This window comes from Eleginops maclovinus, chromosome 4 (genome assembly GCF_036324505.1).
Source record: "Eleginops maclovinus isolate JMC-PN-2008 ecotype Puerto Natales chromosome 4, JC_Emac_rtc_rv5, whole genome shotgun sequence".
Lineage (NCBI taxonomy): Eukaryota > Metazoa > Chordata > Actinopteri > Perciformes > Eleginopidae > Eleginops > Eleginops maclovinus.
In genome coordinates, this window is record NC_086352.1 from 35,858,987 (window position 1) to 35,881,506 (window position 22,520).

The 22,520-nt window shown below is 41.8% G+C and overlaps 1 protein-coding gene across 1 annotated transcript in view; it reads left to right on the forward strand.

Moving 5' to 3' along the window:
• Positions 1-22,520, forward strand: part of LOC134863103 (mucin-5AC-like) — a 33,375-nt gene that overhangs the window by 1,057 nt on the left and 9,798 nt on the right. The window contains 31 exon segments of the mRNA XM_063881370.1: positions 215-329; positions 611-701; positions 781-887; positions 1,272-1,500; positions 2,281-2,406; positions 3,015-3,132; positions 4,594-4,732; positions 5,008-5,118; positions 5,355-5,424; positions 6,659-6,796; positions 7,130-7,294; positions 7,377-7,471; positions 7,566-7,692; positions 8,860-9,115; positions 9,683-9,735; positions 10,728-10,831; positions 10,946-11,097; positions 11,203-11,341; positions 11,896-12,006; positions 12,294-12,473; positions 12,572-12,811; positions 13,142-13,298; positions 14,240-14,368; positions 14,616-14,763; positions 14,892-14,935; positions 15,023-15,247; positions 15,344-18,936; positions 19,718-19,894; positions 20,688-21,203; positions 21,206-21,685; positions 21,688-22,510. Of these exon segments, the coding sequence (XP_063737440.1) occupies positions 215-329; positions 611-701; positions 781-887; positions 1,272-1,500; positions 2,281-2,406; positions 3,015-3,132; positions 4,594-4,732; positions 5,008-5,118; positions 5,355-5,424; positions 6,659-6,796; positions 7,130-7,294; positions 7,377-7,471; positions 7,566-7,692; positions 8,860-9,115; positions 9,683-9,735; positions 10,728-10,831; positions 10,946-11,097; positions 11,203-11,341; positions 11,896-12,006; positions 12,294-12,473; positions 12,572-12,811; positions 13,142-13,298; positions 14,240-14,368; positions 14,616-14,763; positions 14,892-14,935; positions 15,023-15,247; positions 15,344-18,936; positions 19,718-19,894; positions 20,688-21,203; positions 21,206-21,685; positions 21,688-22,510 (9,158 nt within the window).

Sequence of the window (22,520 nt, forward strand, 5' to 3'; positions counted from 1 at the left end):
AAATGGACTATGTGGGGGCACTGCCAAAGTGCCAATGTGCAAAGCCCCAGAGCCCCACACTGCTCCTAGGACTAGGACTGGTGTTGTGTACTTATGTATGATGAGTAAATAAGGATATGATTAAAATCCTCCATTTCCATTTGCCTTTTTTGGATACCATTGAAAATCTCACTTGGCTTTAACCAGCAGGATTTGTGTGACTTTTCTTTTGCAGAGTCATCTTACCTTATAGTCAAGCAGGCATAACCATCGAGAGAAGTCCCACCTACATCAAAATTAAAGCAAAGCTGGGATTATTTGCTATCTGGAATGAAGAAGACTCTTTTCTGGTAGGGTTGTGTTAGCAGAGAAATGATTGTTGAATCAATGTAAAGCTTTGAGTTAAAGTGCGACAAGATGTGGCTGCACACTAAACAAATTATGTGTATAATTTGTAATGGAACAGGTTCAACATTTCTATTTGTTGAGTAGAACCACCATATAAATATTATTTAAAGAGTCATATGTACTTTAATTTCTAGGAGTCTTGTTGATTATCAGAATAATCATTTTATGGTGATTCATCTGGAGTTTCTTGCCGTCACTTAATGCAATGGTTTTGTTTTCACAGGTTGAATTAGACCCTAAGTACAAGAACCAAACATGTGGTCTTTGTGGAGACTTTAATGGAGTCCAGCTCTACAATGAGTTCTACAGCCATGGTACACTTTAAGCCAAATTAAAGACTCCATCAGTGTAGGCTTGGCCAGAGTACTAAGATGTTTCTTTGATGTAATCCAGGTGTGAAAATATCCCCCGAGGATTTTGCTAACTTCTGGAAAATGAATGGTCCAACTGAAAGCTGCTCTGATTACACACTGGAAACAACAGAAAGCTGCAACAACATGGTGAGCTCCACCCACTGTATGGTCACCAAAACATATTGTTTTACATCCTGTCAAATAGGTTCATTTGAGAGGACTAAGACATCTTTTTTATTATTATTTGTAATCCCTAAAGTATTAAGCTAAAGCTTAAGCTAACTGGCTGTAGCCTTATATCTACCATCAAAACAAAGAGTGGTATCAAAGTAAATTCTGTATGTATTTTCATAAAACGTCTTCACAATACAATACATTGACTACCATACCATTTCCTGTTTCTGTCTGCCTGCCTGCCTGTGTGTGTGTGTGTGTGTATGTGTGTGTGTGTGTGTGTGTGTGTGTGTGTGTGTGTGTGTGTGTGTGTGTGTGTGTGTGTGTGTGTGTGTGTGTGTGTGTGTGTGTCTGCAGAGACCTCTGTGTGAGCAGATCCTCACTGGCCCGGCGTTCAGCAGCTGTCATAGTGTAATTGACGTTGCCTCCTTCACCTCTGCCTGTGTAGCTGACCTCTGCCACTGTGACGCTGGCGGCAGTGCACAGCTGGACCCCGCCTGTCTGTGTAACACTGTGTCCGAGTTCTCCAGACAGTGCAGCCATGCTGGTGGTCAGCCCCAAAACTGGAGAACCAAAGAGCTCTGCTGTGAGTCCACTCAATACACACTTCAATTCCATGTGGAGGAGGGTCATTTCAATTTTTATGTAGAATTAGGAGCTACTGTTTTTTTTTTCCACCAAAGACAACTCAATGAAAGTGATTTACCTTAAAATAACAGCTTCATTGCTTTTTGAGGTTACAGGGACCAGTAAGAGAATTGTGTCTGGCGCCTCGTTACAGTGTGTAAGACTTTAGATAGATAGATAGATAGATAGATAGATAGATAGATAGATAGATAGATAGATAGATAGATAGATAGATAGATAGATAGATAGATAGATAGATAGATAGATAGATAGATAGATAGATAGATAGATAATTATAACAATCATTAAAAAATATATTTATATAACGCATTTCATGAGCTCAAAGATGATTGATAGTTGCCAAAGTAAAGCACACCACTAACTGCTGCAAATGCTGCTTCTCTAACCAAAATGAAGCAAGACAAGGGCTCTATCTGCTGGGCCTGTGAGCATGTCAGGACTGAAATGATGGGAGTGTTAATTGAAGCTGTCAGACTCAAAACACAATATTTATTGACTTTGTTTTATTTCATGTTCAAGTTCAAAGGGAAGTCCCTAAGCAATTATTCACTTATCATTCAGGTCAGAGTGCAGAATCTAATGCCATTCATTCAACTCCAACCCTTATCAACACTGAAATAGGACAAGTGTTGGCGAGCCATTGAGGGTCTGGATCCAGGCTACAGCAGTGAAGTTATCACAAATATATGTTAGTAAAAAACAAGTCATGTATTTACAGGGAAGTCATGTCCGGACAAAATGGAGTACAAGGAGTGTGGTAGTCCCTGTGCTGATACCTGCTCCAACCCGGAGGCCAGCCTCACCTGCGACAACCACTGTATCGATGGATGCTTCTGCCCTGCAGGTACATACACACACACACACACACACACACACACACACACACACACACACACACACACACACTCACACACACACACACACACACACACACACACACACACACACACACACACACACACACACACGCACACACACACGCATATGTTTAACCCTCCTGTCATGTTCGTTTCTCCCCCTTACTTTGGTGTTCCCAGTCAAATTTGTTTAAACTGCCTTTACATTAACACTTAAAACATGAATCATCACCAAATTTTATTTAACACCCTTTATGTTGTAAAGAATGTCAGAATATTGGTTTACTTTAATAACTGCAGTCAATATAGAAAGAAGACACACTGCATAAACGTAATCTAGGGTTACCCTTTCCTTTCCCATGGAGGTGATATTAGCCCGGCAATAACAGTTACAAAGTTGACTAAACCTCTCAAAATTCAATGAAAGTGGTGATCAGCAATTTTGTATGTTTAAATGCCTACTCTGGAGGAGTCATGAGGCTTTGAAGGAATCAAATGTATATCACAATGTTTATGATTGATGAAAGTCATGAATTGTTGAGATTCAACTCGAAAGCGACAGGAGGGTTAATGCAGGGGTTCTCTGATCCTGCAGGCACGGTGCTGGATGATCTAAATGGACGGAGCTGTGTCCCGCTGAAGGAGTGCTCATGCAGCTACAACAGCCAGACATACAGTTCTGGGGAGTCCTACTCCAGCAACTGCAAAAAATGGTACAGCATCCAGTATTTCAGGGTTGTTAAAGGAGCACTACACACACATGGATTGGAATGTTATTGACAGTGATGGGCAAGTTACTTCCAAAATGTAATACAGTACATATTACTTATAACTGTCTTTTTAAAGTAATAAGTTACATTACATTATTACTGTCTCTGAAATGTAATGTGTTACACTGCTTTTGCGTTACTTTGAGTTACTTTCACCAAAATAACCTCTAAAGTATGGCTTTAAATGCTAAAATGTAGTTTATTGCAGCTCATTAATTAAAGCTATCTATGGCAGTATGCTGAAATTAAACATATGCTCTGTTTAAGTGGGCTAAATAATATTTGATACCGGTAACATTATGTCTCTGTTATTGATAACATGTTAGTGGAGCCTCTGCACGGCCCTGTAACCTGCTGTATATGAATGAGTCTCTATGGCAGCGTTAGCTCACCTTGTCATTGGTGTGTTAACGGGGATTTGGCTGACAAGCTTTCTAAAAGCTGGCGATTCCACAGCTGACAGAGGCTGCAGATCTTCAACACTCTGCCACGAGTCTCTCAACTTCTCGGGGTTCAAGCAGCAGACCCAGAGAAAGTGACCTTCTGTTGCTTTGGCCTGCGCGCACTCCTGTCTTTCTCTTTTCTCTGAGCTGCAGCTCTGCATTGTGAATCTGTTTCTGCAGCCCTCTTAACCAATAGTCAACAGGCTTATTGAGTTACTATTCTACCTGCACAATTATTTCTCTGGTGTCGGAATGTCTCGCAATGTTTGTGAATTCTTAGAAACAAAACACCACATCATTTCGGGTTAGAATGTGTTGTAACTGCGTTACTGAGAACGGGTATTATATTACCCACATTTCATAAGTTATATATTACTGCATTACAGGTAAAAGTAATACATTACTGAAACTTTGTTACTTTTGAAACGAAGTTACACCCAACTCTGATTTTTGAGTTGCCCCCACTGGTTTCCAAGGAGAACATTTCAAAATAAATAATTGTGTTAATAAATCATAAATACATACAAATACTGATACTAAATGAAGCTACATCAAACAATTAACAAGCGCACACACACACACACACACACACACACACACACACACACACACACACACACACACACACACACACACACACACACACACACACACACACACACACACACACACACACACACACATAAGGGCTTTATAAGTGCAAAACAATAAAAGTAAACCTTTGGAAGACAATTATTAAACAATAAAGGAGAAGCTAAATAGAATGTATTGAGCTAACAGTTTGTGTGTGTGTGTGTGTGTGTGTGTGTGTGTGTGTGTGTGTGTGTGTGTGTGTGTGTGTGTGTGTGTGTGTGTGTGTGTGTGTGTGTGTGTGTGTGTGTGTGTGTGTGTGTGTGTGTGTGTGTGTGTGTGTGTGTGTGTGTGTGTGTGTGTGTGTGTGTGTGTGTGTGTGTGCTGACAGTGTGTGTGAGAGTGGACAGTGGAGTTGTATGGAGGAGAACTGTCCGGGAACCTGCTCTCTGGAGGGAGGGGCTCACATCAACACCTTTGATGGCAAAGCTTACACCTTCCATGGGGACTGCTCCTACGTCCTGGCTAAGGTAGGACACACACATCCTCACCAGTGCTGTTATAGCAAACACACACCTCTGCCATGGTAACACATGCACTACACAAGCCTGAAGCTACTGACGGTACTATTCTTCGGATTTTCTGATCAGTGTTGCTCTTCTACCGGGGTTCTATGCACTGCTAGGTGCAGCCCTGCTGTTTCACTGCAGCAGTGTAAGAGAGATGTGTGTGTGTGTGTGTGTGTGTGTGTGTGTGTGTGTGTGTGTGTGTGTGTGTGTGTGTGTGTGTGTGTGTGTGTGTTTAGGACTGCAGTGGAGCCCAGTTTGTAGTGCAGGCCCAGCTGCTGCAGTGTGGAGTGACTGAGAGTGAAACCTGCCTTAAGTCTGTGACCTTGGGTTTGTCTGGAGGAGCTAATGTGAGTATAATACACACACACACACACACACACACACACACACACACACACACACACACACACACACTGTTTTTGTCCAGCCTGCCATTGCTCCCTATATTTATTTGAATATACAATTCAAATAATATGAATGTATTGTTGAAAGGTAAGGTAGTGCACATAAGATTTGATACTTGTTTTCAAACCCTGCGCACACGCCACACAGATGATAACAAGAGGTTTCTTTCCATATGAAGGTGATCACCATCCAACCCAGTGGCAAAGTGTTTGTGAACGGCATCTACGCTCAGTTACCCTTCTCTGCTGGTGAGACACTTTCCTTATCTCATCTTATTCTTCATTGAAATACTGCTTTCAAATTCTTCCACCATAGCACCTACATGATCTGCGTTAGTCATTCACAATCATTTGTTTTTCATGAACGGCCGAATGGTGAGAAAGCAAGGACAGCATCCTCTCCTTCCTTTATTAAAGGCTTCATTTCAGATTTCATTCAGACCCGATTATAGCGGACAGATATTTCCCGACCACAGTGACAGTATAGCTGTGGCTCCTTGTCCCTGGTTCTTGGGGTTCTTTATTCATTTTATGTTTAATAAAATGAATAAAGAACAATCAATGCAAACGTTTTGAATATAAGAAACAATACAATAATATATACATCCAGTATTTATATATATATATATCTATATATATCTATATATATAGATATATATATATCTATATATATATATATCTATATATATATCTATATATATAGATATATATATAAATACTGGATGTATATAGATATATATATATATATATATATATATATACAGTATTTATATATATATGCTATTTTCTCTCGAAATCAATAATGAATTTAAAAGCAGTGTATTGCGCACTTTTATTTTATACTGCTATGTGCACCAAAGTGAGATAACATTTGGTTGGCAAACACTTCAAACTAATAAGGAGCTTTTTAACAACAGTGTTCCCTTTACACAGCAGCAGCTAAAATATTTCTTTCAAATATCAACTTCAACATTTATTAATGTAATCAAATCAAATATAAAACCAAGCTATTTTCCACTGCCAGGGCATTAACGTTTTATCTAGAAACACAAGTTACCCTCATAGTCTAGTGATAAGAAAATGATACTCTTTAGTCGTTACAAATAAGTCTGGTTCTATCTATCATCTGGAAGAGATGTAAAATGTCCATGTCAGAGTTGGGTACCTTCCTCCATGATTCTGTCCCTGCCACTTCTTTTCGGTTTTGGTTCATGTGAGCGCCACAAGGCCCGCCCCAAAATTCTCTCATTGGTTGAGTTGCGTGATGACGCCCATCTTAAACCAACACTTACCAACATCCCACCCATCCTGTGACCCATGGTTTGTCTGTGTGCAAGTATTACTGATATTTCACAGGAAAAGCAACACTTTCTAACTTCTACACACATCCAGCAGATCCAGAGTCATTCCATTTGCCTGGATAGAATGACAGCCTGCAGAAAGTGATTGATTTTTTTTTAACAAACTCCCTTCCTCCCTGCAGCTGGTGTCTCGGCTTTCAGAGCTTCCTCCTTCTACCTGCTGGTGCAGACATCTGTGGGAGTGCTGCTGGAGGTGCAGCTCCAGCCGGTGATGCAGCTCCACCTCACCGTGACCAGTGACTACCAGGCCAACACCTGTGGTATGTGTTATGAAGTGATCTGTACTTGAGAACTCAAATAGTGTTGGCCATTGATCCCTTTTGGTTGTTACAAACAGTAAGCCCAATATCACTTAATTACACATTTCTTGGTACAGCGTGCTAATGAAGAGTTACAATAGTCTAGCCTTGAAGTTTGTCAAAGTAAGTCAATAGTTGCTAACCCAATGACATTGAGATTTCTAGTGTGGGACAAAGCATTTTCATGAATCACTTATCAGTCTGTTTCAGTTGGCAAGAACAGGAAAGCTGGATAGACAGTGACTCTGTCATAGTGCCCTGTGGGGATCCTGATCATGATGTTCCTGCCTGCAGGTCTTTGTGGCAACTTCAATAGCAACCAGGCGGATGACTTCCTGAAGCTCAGTGGGGTTCCAGATGCCACAGCGGCTGGTTTTGTCAACAGCTGGAAGACTCATGCTGGTTGCCGCGATGTGAAGAGCAGCTTTGAAAAACCCTGCAGTCTTAGTCTGGAAAATGGTTTGTCTCACTCTTGCCACTCTTTGCTGAAACTGTGGGTTCTTCAGAATGTCTGATGTTTGTCCTGTTTTGTCATCAACAGAGAGATATGCCAATCACTGGTGCTCAATGCTGAGTGAGCCTGAGGGAGTGTTTGCCTCCTGTCACTCAGAGATCAGCCCTGACTCTTACAGAGAGGTGAGTCTCACTGTTTCCTGTGGACCGTTCTGGACCAGTCTTCAGGCCTCCAGACCTCACACTGTGCTTCCTTTTCCATTCTGTCTCCTCACAGAACTGCCTGTATGACAGCTGTAACTGTGAGAACAGTGAGGACTGCATGTGTGCTGCTGTCTCAGCTTATGTCCATGCCTGTGCAGCTGCAGGGATCCACCTCAGGGGCTGGAGGAACACCATCTGTGGTGAGCACTCAGAACCGTGGAGCACCGCAGTGTCAAACCCTTGGTGTTGCATCAGTATGGGAGCATTGAATCTGAGAGCATGATGACAATACAAGTGATCTTATCGCTTTTAATATTGTATTGTAAACATTCAGCAGTCTGCTCTTTTTTAATAACAGCAGATTATTGCTAGGGATGATTTGATGATGGGACCATTTGCAGTCATATTAATCCCCAGAAAGAAGTCTGGTCAATTTAACCCCAGCTGTGACCAATACAAACATAATTTTTCTCCATCAGAAAACACAGACTAATGTTTTTATATTTGTGGAGATCAAGAAACTTTAAATTCCCCCAGTGAAAAAAATGAATAGAACAAGAACAGGAACCAAGCGCAGAAAGAAAGAAAGAAAGATGAAAGATTCAACTTTATTGTCATTGCACAGAGTACAAGTACTAGGACAACGAAATGCGGTCTCTGCATTTGACCCATCCTAGTGTTAGGAGCAGTGGGCTGCCATTATGTACGGCGCCCGGGGAGCAGTGTAGGTAACCAGTGCCTTGCTCAGGGACACCACGGTGGCACTTGGTCTTTCGGGGACTTGAACTGGTGACCTTCCAGTTCCCAGGCCAAGCCCCTATGGACTTCGCCACCACCACCCAAGCAGGTATGGGGTTGAAAGACATAATGCTGGACGAGATAGAAATCAGCAGAAGAACACAGACAGGAACACAGCAGCAGCCTTATCAGTGTTTGAAGACTGGTTACTGGAAAAGAAAATAAGAAAAGTTGTGGAGAAATCTCCTTCTACACAGTATAATGGATAATTATGTCTTCCTGAAAAACAAGCTTCCTTCCAGAGGACCAAAGTGGCACAGCCAGCGCAGTTTACTGCTGATGTTGTGAAGACAGCTTCGGCAGAATGATAATGAGACAGCACTGTGGCTATGCTAGACCACTTTTTCATCATTGTTGTTTTAGGAATTAGTTTTTATAAAAAAACAAAACTAATAGCAATTTTAATAATCCACTAATAACCAGACACATTGGGTTATAACACTGTTGGTGCTTGGACCCTTAACCAAAACCATTAGCAGGAAAACACATCCAACAACTTAAAGCCCTGCAGCAAAACTACAGAGAGAATCTTGCTGTGGCCTGCACTGACTCTGCTGTGTCCTCCTCAGGGAAATATGCTAGCTCGTGCCCCAGCAGCATGGTGTACTCCGACAGCATCACGACCAGCAGCCACACCTGCCGCTGCCTTGGCTCCACTGACCTCAGCTGTCACACTTCCTTCCCCTCCATCGACGGCTGTGTCTGTGCACAGGGAACCTACCTGGATGACACCGGGAAGTGTGTTCCATCTACGGCTTGTCCCTGTTATGACGAAGGCTCCGTGGTACCTCCTGGACAGGTCATCAACAAGCAAGGGCTCATGTGGTACGTAAAGCTTTTGTTCATTTGGATATTGTTATTCGAGGGATGTGTATGGGATTTGTTAGGATGAAATGTTTCCCCATATTATCCTTTAATGCATCTGCAAACAATCTGAAGTAAATACAGCTCAGGAAAAAAATCACTGCAGACCACTGCAGCATTATCAGTTTTCTCTGGTTTTCCCTTTGTCACTAAAATGAGTTAAAACATATATTTTTTTAAATGTATTGTATTCTATAAACAACTGACAAAATGTTTCTGTGATAGAATCCAACAGACACTGGAATGGCTGCCATACATGTAGAGATAAAGACTTAAGAAACATTAGAGTGGTCTCTTAATTTTTTCCTGACCTGTATGTGCATATAAAATAAATGTGAATTATACGGGAACAGGTATTTTCAGAACCAGAATCAGAAATTCTGACATTCAAAGACATTCATTTTTTGGGAATATGTCTTTCTTTGACAAATCTGGATAAAGTGTGAATTTCACAAATGTTTTAAGTGTGTGCTGCATTGTTATATGTACAGTATATATATTCATGAGTTTTCTGTATTCCTCCTCTAGCTCCTGTAAAGACGGTAGACTAGGCTGCATCGGGGAGTTTATTGTACAGCTATGTAAGTAACACAATAGAAATACCTGAAAGGAAGTGCTGATGGTAGTGTTTGAAGTGAAAGGGCAGTGCAGTTGTTTTTTAGCAACTAGGTAGGAATAGGCCTTCATCCAGCTGATACAGGTTTCCAACATTTTATATCCCTTTCAGATTTAGAGCCTTGGAAAGTTGCTGTCTGCCAACATAGATCATTATTTTCAATTGTTTTATATTCAAAAATATCAAGATATTTGAAAAAATCTAGATACAGCCTGAGTTTTAGATGTGTTTTTCAGATCAACAACATACAGGCAAAATGAGAAAAACTCCAGGGGATATACTTATCAGTTGTAAATGTGCATCACAAATACCTTAACAGAACTTCAGCAGCTTAGAGACTTCAGCAAATAATAAAACATTACTTCCCATCTGCTGTACTTTCTATACTGGAGGACAAAGTTGATGTTAATATTACAACTGCAGTTAGGGTGGTGATATATGGAGAACATAAAGAAACTTTCCTGTTAACATGACTTACTTTCTCGTTCTTCCCTGATGAAGTGATTCCCAGCACCCTGCTAAAGAAAAGAACATGACAAACGCCCCTCAGGGTTTGCATGCTTGTGCCTTTAGGTTTAGTCAATAGGGTCCTACTGGGGCTCAGAATATGACTCTGGTATTGAGAATAGAAGGGGGAGAGACCTATGCATAATTTATTTCAATGACCAATGTTAACTAGAGAATGTTTCTTCTGAAAATCGTGTCTGTACCTGTGATACTCTGGCTGTGTCTTAGAGTCATGGGGATCGTTTCCCATGTCAAAGAAAACATTTTATATTATATCTTGATTTCAAAAATACTCCATCAACAAGTCACCAGAATTAAGGGATCTTGGTTGTCTAGAAAAAAGTTCATTTCAGATATTGCATAAAATCAGGGCAACAGTAGTAATATAGGTAACCAAAATACATTTACAATTATATAAGTAATAAGTAATTTCAGAAATGTTTTTCTTAGCAGCCTGTTCCCTTCCTATGGAGTTTTTCAACTGCTCTGCACATGGTCCAGCTGCTAAAGGAACTGAGTGTGAGAAGAGCTGCGACACATTAGACATGGCCTGTGTGAGTCACCTTTTTCCCAACATAGAGGAACACATATCTGCAAATGCATTACTAGTTTATATGGATCAAATATTTGGATAATTGACGCAAAACATGCAACTGAAACTTCTGCAGGTGTCCACTGGGTGCGTGTCCGGGTGTATGTGTCCATCTGGGATGGTGTCTGATGGTAAAGGCAGCTGCATCAAGCCAGAAGCCTGCTCCTGTGTTCACAACGGCATCTCCTACCAGCCTGGAGAGAGCACCAAGGTGGACTGCAACACCTGGTAGGTGAATCCCAAGTGGATGAAATGCTTTTACTTTATCTTTTGGTTACACCTCCATCTGTGAATGACATGTACAACGACAAATCCATCTCTCTCTGTTTATAGCACTTGTAAAGACAGGAAGTGGCAGTGCACTACAGAGGCGTGTGATGGGACCTGCTCTGTCTACGGAGCAGGACACTACATCACCTTTGATCAGAAACGCTTCACCTTTGATGGCAGCTGCGAATACATTCTCGCTCAGGTATGAATGCACACACTAACAGAGAGACAGAACCGATGAATGCACTTATGGTCAATAATCAACATGCTATTAAAATATTTTAACCAACCCTATCCCACAAAAGGTTTTGGTAAGCTGCACAAACCCAAAGAGATGCCTGACTATTGAATGGGCTTGCTTAACATTATTATTACATACATTATTATTAGGATAGGCCAATGATGTGAATCAGCTGTGCTTTTTGAGGAACCATCATTTTTATGTGCTGCTGTAGTCCTTTGGCTTGTAGAGTTATTTTATAGAACCACGACATGACAAGATGAACGTCATGGAACACATTCAAATCCACTCCTTAACTGTCTCTGTCAGTTTGTGTAAAGAAAATATCCCTGACAGAGGGGAGAACAAGATTCAAGCAGGGCCACTAATATTGATGATGTTAATTTGTGTGTGTGTGTGTGTGTGTGTGTGTGTGTGTGTGTGTGTGTGTGTGTGTGTGTGTGTGTGTGTGTGTGTGTGTGTGTGTGTGTGTGTGTGTGTGTGTGTGTGTGTGTGTGTGTGTGTGTCTTCCTCAGGACTACTGTGGCAGCACACAGAGTAATGGAACCTTCAGAGTTATCTCTGAGAATGTTCCTTGTGGTACCACAGGAACCACCTGCTCAAAGACCATCAGGATCTTCCTGGGGGTAAACAGTCAAAGAGCCGTCTGTCTGTCTGTCTGTCTGTCTGTCTGTCTGTCTGTCTGTCTGTCTGTCTGTCTGTCTGTCTGTCTGTCTGTGTGTCTGTCTGTCTGTCTGTCTGTCTGTCTGTCTGTCTGTCTGTCTGTCTGTCTGTCTGTCTGTCTGTCTGTCTGTCTGTCTGTCTGTTCTGTCTGTCTGTCTGTCTGTCTGTCTGTCTGTCTGTCTGTCTGTCTGTCTGTCTGTCTGTCTGTCTTGTACCCATACCAACAATGCAAATCTTTCCTTTTTTATAGAGTGCAGAAGTGATTCTAACAGAGGGAAGCTACCAGCTGCTTTCAAGTGGAGATGAACACTCAGTTCCATTCCGTTACAGCATTATGGGCATCTACCTAGTAGTTAAAGCCAACAATGGACTCATTCTCATGTGGGACAGAAAGACCAGCTTGTTCATCCAGCTCAACTCAAAATATAAGGTAGCGCCAAATAATGTTTTTGGTTTAATTGTCACTAAAATTGATTACGTCTGATATTTAAGCTTACAGCCATGACATAACGATCTTTACCTTTTCAGGGTCGCGTGTGTGGCCTGTGTGGCAATTATGACGGCAATGCAAATAATGACTTTACAACAAGGGGCAATGCTGTGGTGGTCAACCCACTGGTGTTTGGAAACAGCTGGAAGGATTTACCCAGTTGCCCTGATGCTCAGAGCATTAGCAGCCCCTGCACAGCCAACCCATACCGACAGGCCTGGTCGCAGAAACAGTGCAGCCTCATTCAGAGTGACATCTTCTCCGCCTGCCACTCCACTGTAGGTTGTTCATGGGAACATGTTAGACTATTAATGAGCTTTCCTCTTCAGCCTGCTGTCCCGAAGGTTATCCTTATTAGGAAGACAGCACATAACCTACTGTTTATGCTATGTAAAGTCTACATTGACATGTTTCACACCTTTATCATGGCTTTCACTCAATGATTGACTGGTGGAAGAACTATCCAGATCATTTACTCATGTTAAAGTAGCATTGCCACACTGTAAAAATACCATAACAAATGATCCTAACAAAAAGGAATACAGAAATATACTTGGAAAATAAAATAAATCGAATAACATTTTGTATAATAATATTATTTTCTCTAGGTGGATCCAACTCCATACTATGATGCATGTGTGTTTGACTCCTGTGCTTGTGACACGGGTGGAGACTGTGAGTGTTTTTGCTCTGCTGTGGCTGCTTATGCTGAATCCTGTAATCAAGCTGGAATCTGTATACCATGGAGAACCCCAAAGATCTGTCGTGAGTATCTAAGATGAACAATCATTTAAGGCAATATACAAAATCTATCATCATGGCATAACGTAACCAGCACACTTATTTAAGATAAATACATACCTATCAAGGTCACTAAGGTCAACAAGGACTTGCTTGATATTATACATTTACACCTTCATGATCGGTTTTCAAATAACTGTTAACTTCTTGATTATTTTAGGCATCATCAATTATGAGGCAGAGGCAAGCAGGGGTGATAAGCCTTGAGGACTTGCAGTATGCAAAGAGCAAATCTCTTATACATTTTTACTTCTGTCTTCGGTATACGAATACAATATACGAATATGACGGATTTGACTGAGTGTCATCCAGCCAAGTCCTGATGGGGCCTGCTATGCTACGTTTTTTTATGTATCATAAGTCTTCTCATTAGTTTTGCATTAATATTTGTAATGTTCCTGGGGCAGACCCAGTCACTGTGGGGTTTGGGAGGGGGGTAACTGCTTTAGCGGAAACAAAGAGAAGAGTGTAGAGTTTCAACTCTTGATTTATCTCACAGATAAAGTCTTTTAAACAACCTTGTTCTAAATCCATAGTGGGAAAGCCTTCTTTCCGAATCAGACTGATATCAGACCGAATCAGACTTTTCACATATAACCAGAACAGCTGGATACCACCTCGGCAGGCAGCATGGGACCAATGAAAATAGGCTGAAAGCCTGATCACTGGTTGGACTTGTCAGGGACGAGAGAAAACTTGGGTGTCCAATATTATCTTTGCATATTTACACAACGACTCAGCACTAACTTAAGACCTTCAATTGACGTATTTTAGGTCATTTCTGCAGACAGCACTAACAATCATACTATGTTTCCACTTATCCTTAGCCAGTTTTAAATAGTACAGCCAGACTTTTAAAATCATCAGTCTGGAATATCTATACTAAGTATAATTTTCTTTTCCAGCTCTCTTCTGTGATTACTACAATCCCCCTGGAGAATGTGAATGGCACTACATGCCATGCGGATCTCCTTGTATGAAAACCTGCAGGAATCCATCCGGCAGCTGCTCTCCGCAGATTCCTCCTCTTGAAGGTACAAGATAGGCTTTTTTTATAACTTGACCTAACCCCCAAACACTTTCAAGAATATGGCATGTTATCATTTAATCTTTTAAATATAATATTCTTTCTTTTTTTAAGTTGTCGTTTAACCACAATGCCCAGTTAAAGAACCAAAGAAACACTTAACCTGATTGTTTACATGAGTAGGCAAATATTCCAACAAGTATTAAAGAACCCATTTGTGGCACTATATGAAGAGTTGTTTTTTTCTCAATTAGGTTGCTATCCAAAATGTCCTCCTGCTCAGCCATACTTCGATGAAGATGCTATGACGTGTGTTTCTAAAGAACAATGTGGTTGCCCTTTTGAGGGGAGATACTATAATAATACTGACGAAGTGCCAACAATCGAAAACTGTCAGAAATGGTAGGTCTTGCGTATAAAACATGTCCCAGTCAATGATGTATGGGCTTGTTGCAGGTTCAAATTCAATGGAAAATAAACGAAAACTGACACTAATAATTTTCAGTAATATTTTCTGTTTTTTCTTGTAGTGAATGCATTTCAACGACCATCAAATGTTTTTACGATGCCCAAGGTATGCTATAAGTTTGAGAGATTGAAGGTTGTATATATATAAATATGTCAAGTAACTATGTTAACAAAACACATTATCTTTTTACAGCCTGTACTTGCACATATTTGAATAAAACATATTACCCTGGCAATACCATCTATAACACAACAGATGGTCATGGTAACTGCTTCATAGCAGTGTGTGGGACAAATGGTACCATTGACAAGGGGTCATATGTATGCCCAGTACCAACACCAACAACACCTATGCCCATTGTAAGCAAATCTACAGCAAGCCAGTCTTCAGCTACCTTTGTTTTTACAACCACACCAGGTACGTGCAACATACGTCTTTCCAAACTGAAGTCATATCCAGCTCTACCATGTAAGACAAACCAAATAACCAGCCCACTTTGGTTTATGTCCACAGAGCCCCATACAGTTACAGTCCCATGCAATACTTGTGAATGGTCCCCATGGTATGATACCAGCTTCCCAACTATTGGAACTCCAGGAGGAGACAGTGAAACGTATGACAACATTAGAGAGGCAGGGCACAATATATGTGCCAAGCCAAGTGAGATCCAATGCAGAGCTGAGAAATTCCCAAATGTCACCATTGACAGTGTTGGACAAGTGGTGCAATGTGATCTGGCTAAGGGGCTAACATGCAGAAATGAAGACCAGTCAGGACCACTGGCTTTGTGCTTCAACTACCAAGTCAGAGTTCTGTGTTGTGACTATAGTGCATGCCCAACAAAGCCTACTCCTTCTATGACACCTTCAATCTCAACCACAATGCCCCCAATAATCATTACAACAACCAAACATGTTACAGAAACACCCTGTCAGGAAACTTTGTGTCAATGGTCAAAATGGATAAGTTCTGACTACCCTGAATATGGTGATGGTGGAGACAATGAAACCATCAAACACATTATTCAGAAAGGATTTAAAGTCTGTGAGAATCCAGTGGCAGTGGAATGTCGGGCTGAGCACTATCCAGCAGTTCCCCTTGATCAATTGGGACAAAAAGTGACATGTAATAACCAGGGACTCTTGTGTAAGAACAGTCAACAAAATCCTCCCATATGTTACAATTATGAAATAAGGGTAGAATGTTGCAGAACAGTTCAATGCAGCACAACACCACAAACTACTATTACCTTCACACCAACATCACAAAAAACACCTTCGACTACACCCACCACACCATCTACCACAACTGAAACAACAACACCTCAGCCAACCCCAACTGCACATTGCCCTCATGGACAAGATATGACATGTGGTTGGTCAGAATGGATCAATCTTGGCAAGCCCACATCAGGCCCCAATGGTGGAGATGATGAGTCAATCCAGAAGATAATCTCTGCTGGTTATCATATCTGCTCAGCTCCTGAAGAAGTCCAGTGTAGATCTGTTCTTTACCCAGGATTTCCCCTGTCAGAGACGGGACAAACTGTGACTTGCAACAAAGATGTTGGTCTCATTTGCAACAACAAACAACAAGGGCCTACACAACAGTGTTTTGATTATGAGATTAGATTTAAATGCTGTGACTGTCAAACCCCTTACACTACAGTACCTACTCCAACCTCAACTCCTTCCACCACAGTTACGACTACAACACCATCAACTACAACACCCTCAACTCCTTCCACCACAGTAACAACTACAACACCCTCAACTCCTTCAACTATAGTAACAACGACAACAACCTCGACTACAACACCCTCAACTCCATCCACAACAGTAACAACTACAATACCCTCAACTCCATCAACAACAGTAACAACACCCTGTCAGGAAACATTGTGTCAATGGTCAAAATGGATAAGTTCTGACTACCCTGAATATGGTGATGGTGGAGACAATGAAACCATCAAACACATTATTCAGAAAGGATTTAAAGTCTGTGAGAATCCAGTGGCAGTGGAATGTCGGGCTGAGCACTATCCAGCAGTTCCCCTTGATCAATTGGGACAAAAAGTGATATGTAATAACCAGGGACTCTTGTGTAAGAACAGTCAACAAAATCCTCCCATATGTTACAATTATGAAATAAGGGTAGAATGTTGCAGAACAGTTCAATGCAGCACAACACCACAAACTACTGTTACTTTCACACCAACATCACAAATAACACCTTCTACTACACCCACCACACCATCTACCACAACGGAAACAACAACACCTCAGCAAACCACAACTGCACATTGCCCTCATGGACAAGATATGACATGTGGTTGGTCAGAATGGATCAATCTTGGTAAACCCACATCAGGCCCCAATGGCGGAGATGATGAATCAATCCACAAGATTATCTCCGCTGGGTATCATATATGCTCAGCTCCTGAAGAGGTCCAGTGTAGATCTGTTCTTTACCCAGGATTTCCCCTGTCAGAGACGGGACAAACTGTGACTTGCAACAAAGATGTTGGTCTCATTTGCAACAACAAACAACAAGGGCTTCAGCAACAGTGTTTAGATTATGAGATTAGATTTAAATGCTGTGACTGTCAAACACCTTCCACTACAGTACCTACTACAACCTCAACTCCTTCCACCACAGTTACGACTACAACACCCTCAACTCCATCCACAACAGTAACAACTACAACACCTTCAACACCTTCTACAACTGAGACAACACCTCAGCCAACCCCAACTGGACCTTGCCCTCATGGACAAGATATGACATGTGGTTGGTCAGAATGGATCAATCTTGGTAAACCCACATCAGGCTCCAATGGTGGAGATGATGAATCAATCCAGAAGATTATCTCCGCTGGGTATCATATATGCTCAGCTCCTGAAGAGGTCCAGTGTAGATCTGTTCTTTACCCAGGATTTCCCCTGTCAGAGACGGGACAAACTGTGACTTGCAACAAAGATGTTGGTCTCATTTGCAACAACAAACAACAAGGGCTTCAGCAACAGTGTTTAGATTATGAGATTAGATTTAAATGCTGTGACTGTCCTACACCTTCCACTACAGTACCTACTACAACTTCAACTCCTTCCACCACAGTTACGACTACAACACCCTCAACTACAACACCCTCAACTCCATCCACAACAGTAACAACTACAACACCTTCAACACCTTCTACAACTGAGACAACAACACCTCAGCCAACCCCAACTGGACCTTGCCCTCATGGACAAGATATGACATGTGGTTGGTCAGAATGGATCAATCTTGGTAAACCCACATCAGGCCCCAATGGTGGAGATGATGAATCAATCCAGAAGATTATCTCCGCTGGGTATCATATATGCTCAGCTCCTGAAGAGGTCCAGTGTAGATCTGTTCTCTACCCAGGTTTTCCCCTGTCAGAGACGGGACAAACTGTGACTTGCAACAAAGATGTTGGTCTCATTTGCAACAACAAACAACAAGGCCTTCAGCAACAGTGTTTAGATTATGAGATTAGATTTAAATGCTGTGACTGTCCTACACCTTCCACTACAGTACCTACTACAACCTCAACTCCTTCCACCACAGTTACGACTACAACACCCTCAACTACAACACCCTCAACTCCATCCACAACAGTAACAACTACAACACCTTCAACACCTTCTACAACTGAGACAACAACACCTCAGCCAACCCCAACTGGACCTTGCCCTCATGGACAAGATATGACATGTGGTTGGTCAGAATGGATCAATCTTGGTAAACCCACATCAGGCCCCAATGGTGGAGATGATGAATCAATCCAGAAGATTATCTCCGCTGGGTATCATATATGCTCAGCTCCTGAAGAGGTCCAGTGTAGATCTGTTCTTTACCCAGGATTTCCCCTGTCGGAGATGGGACAAGATGTGACTTGCAACAAAGATGTTGGTTTCATTTGCAACAACAAACAACAAGGGCTTCAGCAACAGTGTTTAGATTATGAGATTAGATTTAAATGCTGTGACTGTCAAACACCTTCCACCACAGTACCAATTCCAACCTCAACTCCTTCCACCACAGTTACGACTACAACACCCTCATCTCCATCCACAACAGTAACAACTACAACACCCTCAACGCCTTGACAACAGTAACAACTACAACATCCTCAACGCCTTCAACAAGAGTAACAACTACAACACCCTCAACTCCATCCACAACCGAACTACTACAACACCATCAACTCCTTCCTGACACAACTAACAACTACAACACCTTCCAACAACTTCAACTACAGTAAAAACTATGAACATCATCAACTCCTCACAACAGTAACAACTACAACACCTTCAACACTTCCAACTACAGTAACAACGATAACATCATCAACTCCATCCCACAAACAGTAACAATGACACAACTCAACTACAACACGCCTCAACACCTTCAAACTACAAAAATCCTCAACTCCATCACAATCAGTTACAGCCTCAAACACCATCAAGTACAACTACTACTAGCCTTCTACCACACTGAAACAACAACATCTCAGACGACCACTATGCACCCTTGCCCTGGTGGACAATAATATGATAATGTGGTTGGTCAGATGGATCAATCTTGGGGTAAACCCCACATCAGGCCCCAATGGGGGAGTTGATGAGTCAACCAGAAGATTATCTCGTGCTGGTTATCATATCTGCTCAACTCCTGAACAGGTCCATTGTGAGATCTGTTTTTACCTCAGGTTTTCCCCTCCTCAGAGACGGACAAACTGTGACTTGCAACAATGATGTTGGTCGCATTTGCAACAACAAACAACAAAGGGCTTTCAGCAACAGTGTTTAGATTATGAATAGATTGAAATGCTGTGACTGTCAAACACCTGCCCTACAGTACCTACTACAACGTCACACCTCCTTCCACCACAGTTACGACTACAACACCATCAAGACTCCTTCCACCACAGTAACAACTACATCGTCAACTCCTTCCACCACAGGTACGGACTACAACACAATCAACTCCTTCCACCACAGTTACGACTACAAAACCATCACTCCGTCCACCACAGTAACATCTACAACACAATCAACTCCTGTCCCCACAGTTACGACTACAACACCATCAACTCCTTCAACTACAGTAACAACTACAACACAATCAAGCTCCCGTCCACACCACAGTAACAACTACAACACCATCAACTCCTCTACCACAGTAACAACTACTACACCACAACTCCATCCACAACAGAACAACTACAACACCATCACTCCTTCAGCACAGTAACAAACTACTACCTCCTTCAACAACCATTCAACTACGGTAACATCCTATAACATATCAACTCCATACAAGCCTCAACACCTTCAAGTACAACTACTACACCTTCTACCACAACTGAAACAACAACATCTCAGACGACCACTATTGCACCCTGCCCTGGTGGACATAATATGACATGTGGTTGGTCAGAATGGATCAATCTTGGTAAACCCACGTCAGGCCCCAATGGTGGAGATGATGAGTCAATCCAGAAGATAATCTCTGCTGGTTATCATATCTGCTCAACTCCTGAAGAGGTCCAGTGTAGATCTGTTCTTTACCCAGGTTTTCCCCCTGTCAGAGACGGGACAAACTGTGACTTGCAACAAAGATGTTGGTTGATTTGCAACAACAAACAACAAGGGCTTCAGCAACAGTGTTTAGATTATGAGATTAGATTGAAATGCTGTGACTGTCAAACACCTTCCACTACAGTACCTACTACAACTCAACTCCTTCCACCACAGTACACTACTACAACCATCAACTCCTTCCACCACAGTTACAACTACAACAGCCCCAATAATTTCAACTACAGTACCACTACAACACCATCAACTCCTTCACCACAGTAACAACTACAACACCATCAACTCCTTCCACCACAGTAACAACTACAACACCATCAACTCCTTCCACCACAGTAACAACTACAACACCATCAACTCCTTCCAGCACAGTAACAACTACAACACCATCAACTCCATCCACCACAGTTACGACTACAACACCATCAACTCCTTCCACCACAGTAACAACTACAACACCATCAACTCCTTCCAGCACAGTAACAACTACAACACCATCAACTCCTTCAACTATAGTAACAATGACAACAACTTCAACTACAACACCCTCAACACCTTCAACTACGGTAACAACTACAACACCCTCAACTCCATCAACAACAGTAACAACTACAACACCATCAACTCCTTCAACTATAGTAACAATGACAACAACTTCAACTACAACACCCTCAACACCTTCAACTACGGTAACAACTACAACACCCTCAACTCCATCCACAACAGTAACAACTACAACACCATCAACTCTTCAACTATAGTAACAATGACAACAACTTCAACTACAACACCCTCAACACCTTCAACTACAAAACCTTCAACTCCATCAACAACTGTTACAGCCTCAACACCTTCAAGTACAACTACTACACCTTCTACCACAACTGAAACAACAACATCTCAGACGACCACTATTGCACCCTGCCCTGGTGGACATAATATGACATGTGGTTGGTCAGAATGGATCAATCTTGGTAAACCCACATCAGGCCCCAATGGTGGAGATGATGAGTCAATCCAGAAGATTATCTCTGCTGGTTATCATATCTGCTCAACTCCTGAAGAGGTCCAGTGTAGATCTGTTCTTTACCCAGGTTTTCCCCTGTCAGAGACGGGACAAACTGTGACTTGCAACAAAGATGTTGGTTTGATTTGCAACAACAAACAACAAGGGCTTCAGCAACAGTGTTTAGATTATGAGATTAGATTGAAATGCTGTGACTGTCCCACACCTTCCACCACAGTACCTACTACAACTTCAACTCCTTCCACCACAGTTACGACTACAACAGCCCCAATAATTTCAACTACAGTACCAACTACAACACCATCAACTCCTTCCACCACAGTAACAACTACAACACCATCAACTCCTTCCAGCACAGTAACAACTACAACACCATCAACTCCTTCCACCACAGTAACAACTACAACACCATCAACTCATTCCACAACAGTAACAACTACAACACCAGCAACTCCTTCCAGCACAGTAACAACTACAACACCATCAACTCCATCCACCACAGTTACGACTACAACACCATCAACTCCTTCCACCACAGTAACAACTACAACACCATCAACTCCTTCCACCACAGTAACAACTACAACACCATCAACTCCTTCCACCACAGTAACAACTACAACACCATCAACTCCTTCCACAACAGTAACAACTACAACACCATCAACTCCTTCCAGCACAGTAACAACTACAACACCATCAACTCCTTCCACCACAGTAACAACTACAACACCATCAACTCCTTCCAGCACAGTAACAACTACAACACCATCAACTCCTTCCAGCACAGTAACAACTACAACACCATCAACTCCTTCCAGCACAGTAACAACTACAACACCTTCAACTCCTTTAATTTAACTACTGTACTAACTACAACATCCTCCACCACAACTCAAACCCCTACAGTTACTTCTACCACTACTTTACCTTACACGACAATACATATAGTAACAGAAGAAACCACTCAACCATCTACTTCTCCACTTTGCCAATGCCTTCATAACGGTATAAAGTTTTCTGCTGGTAAGTAATG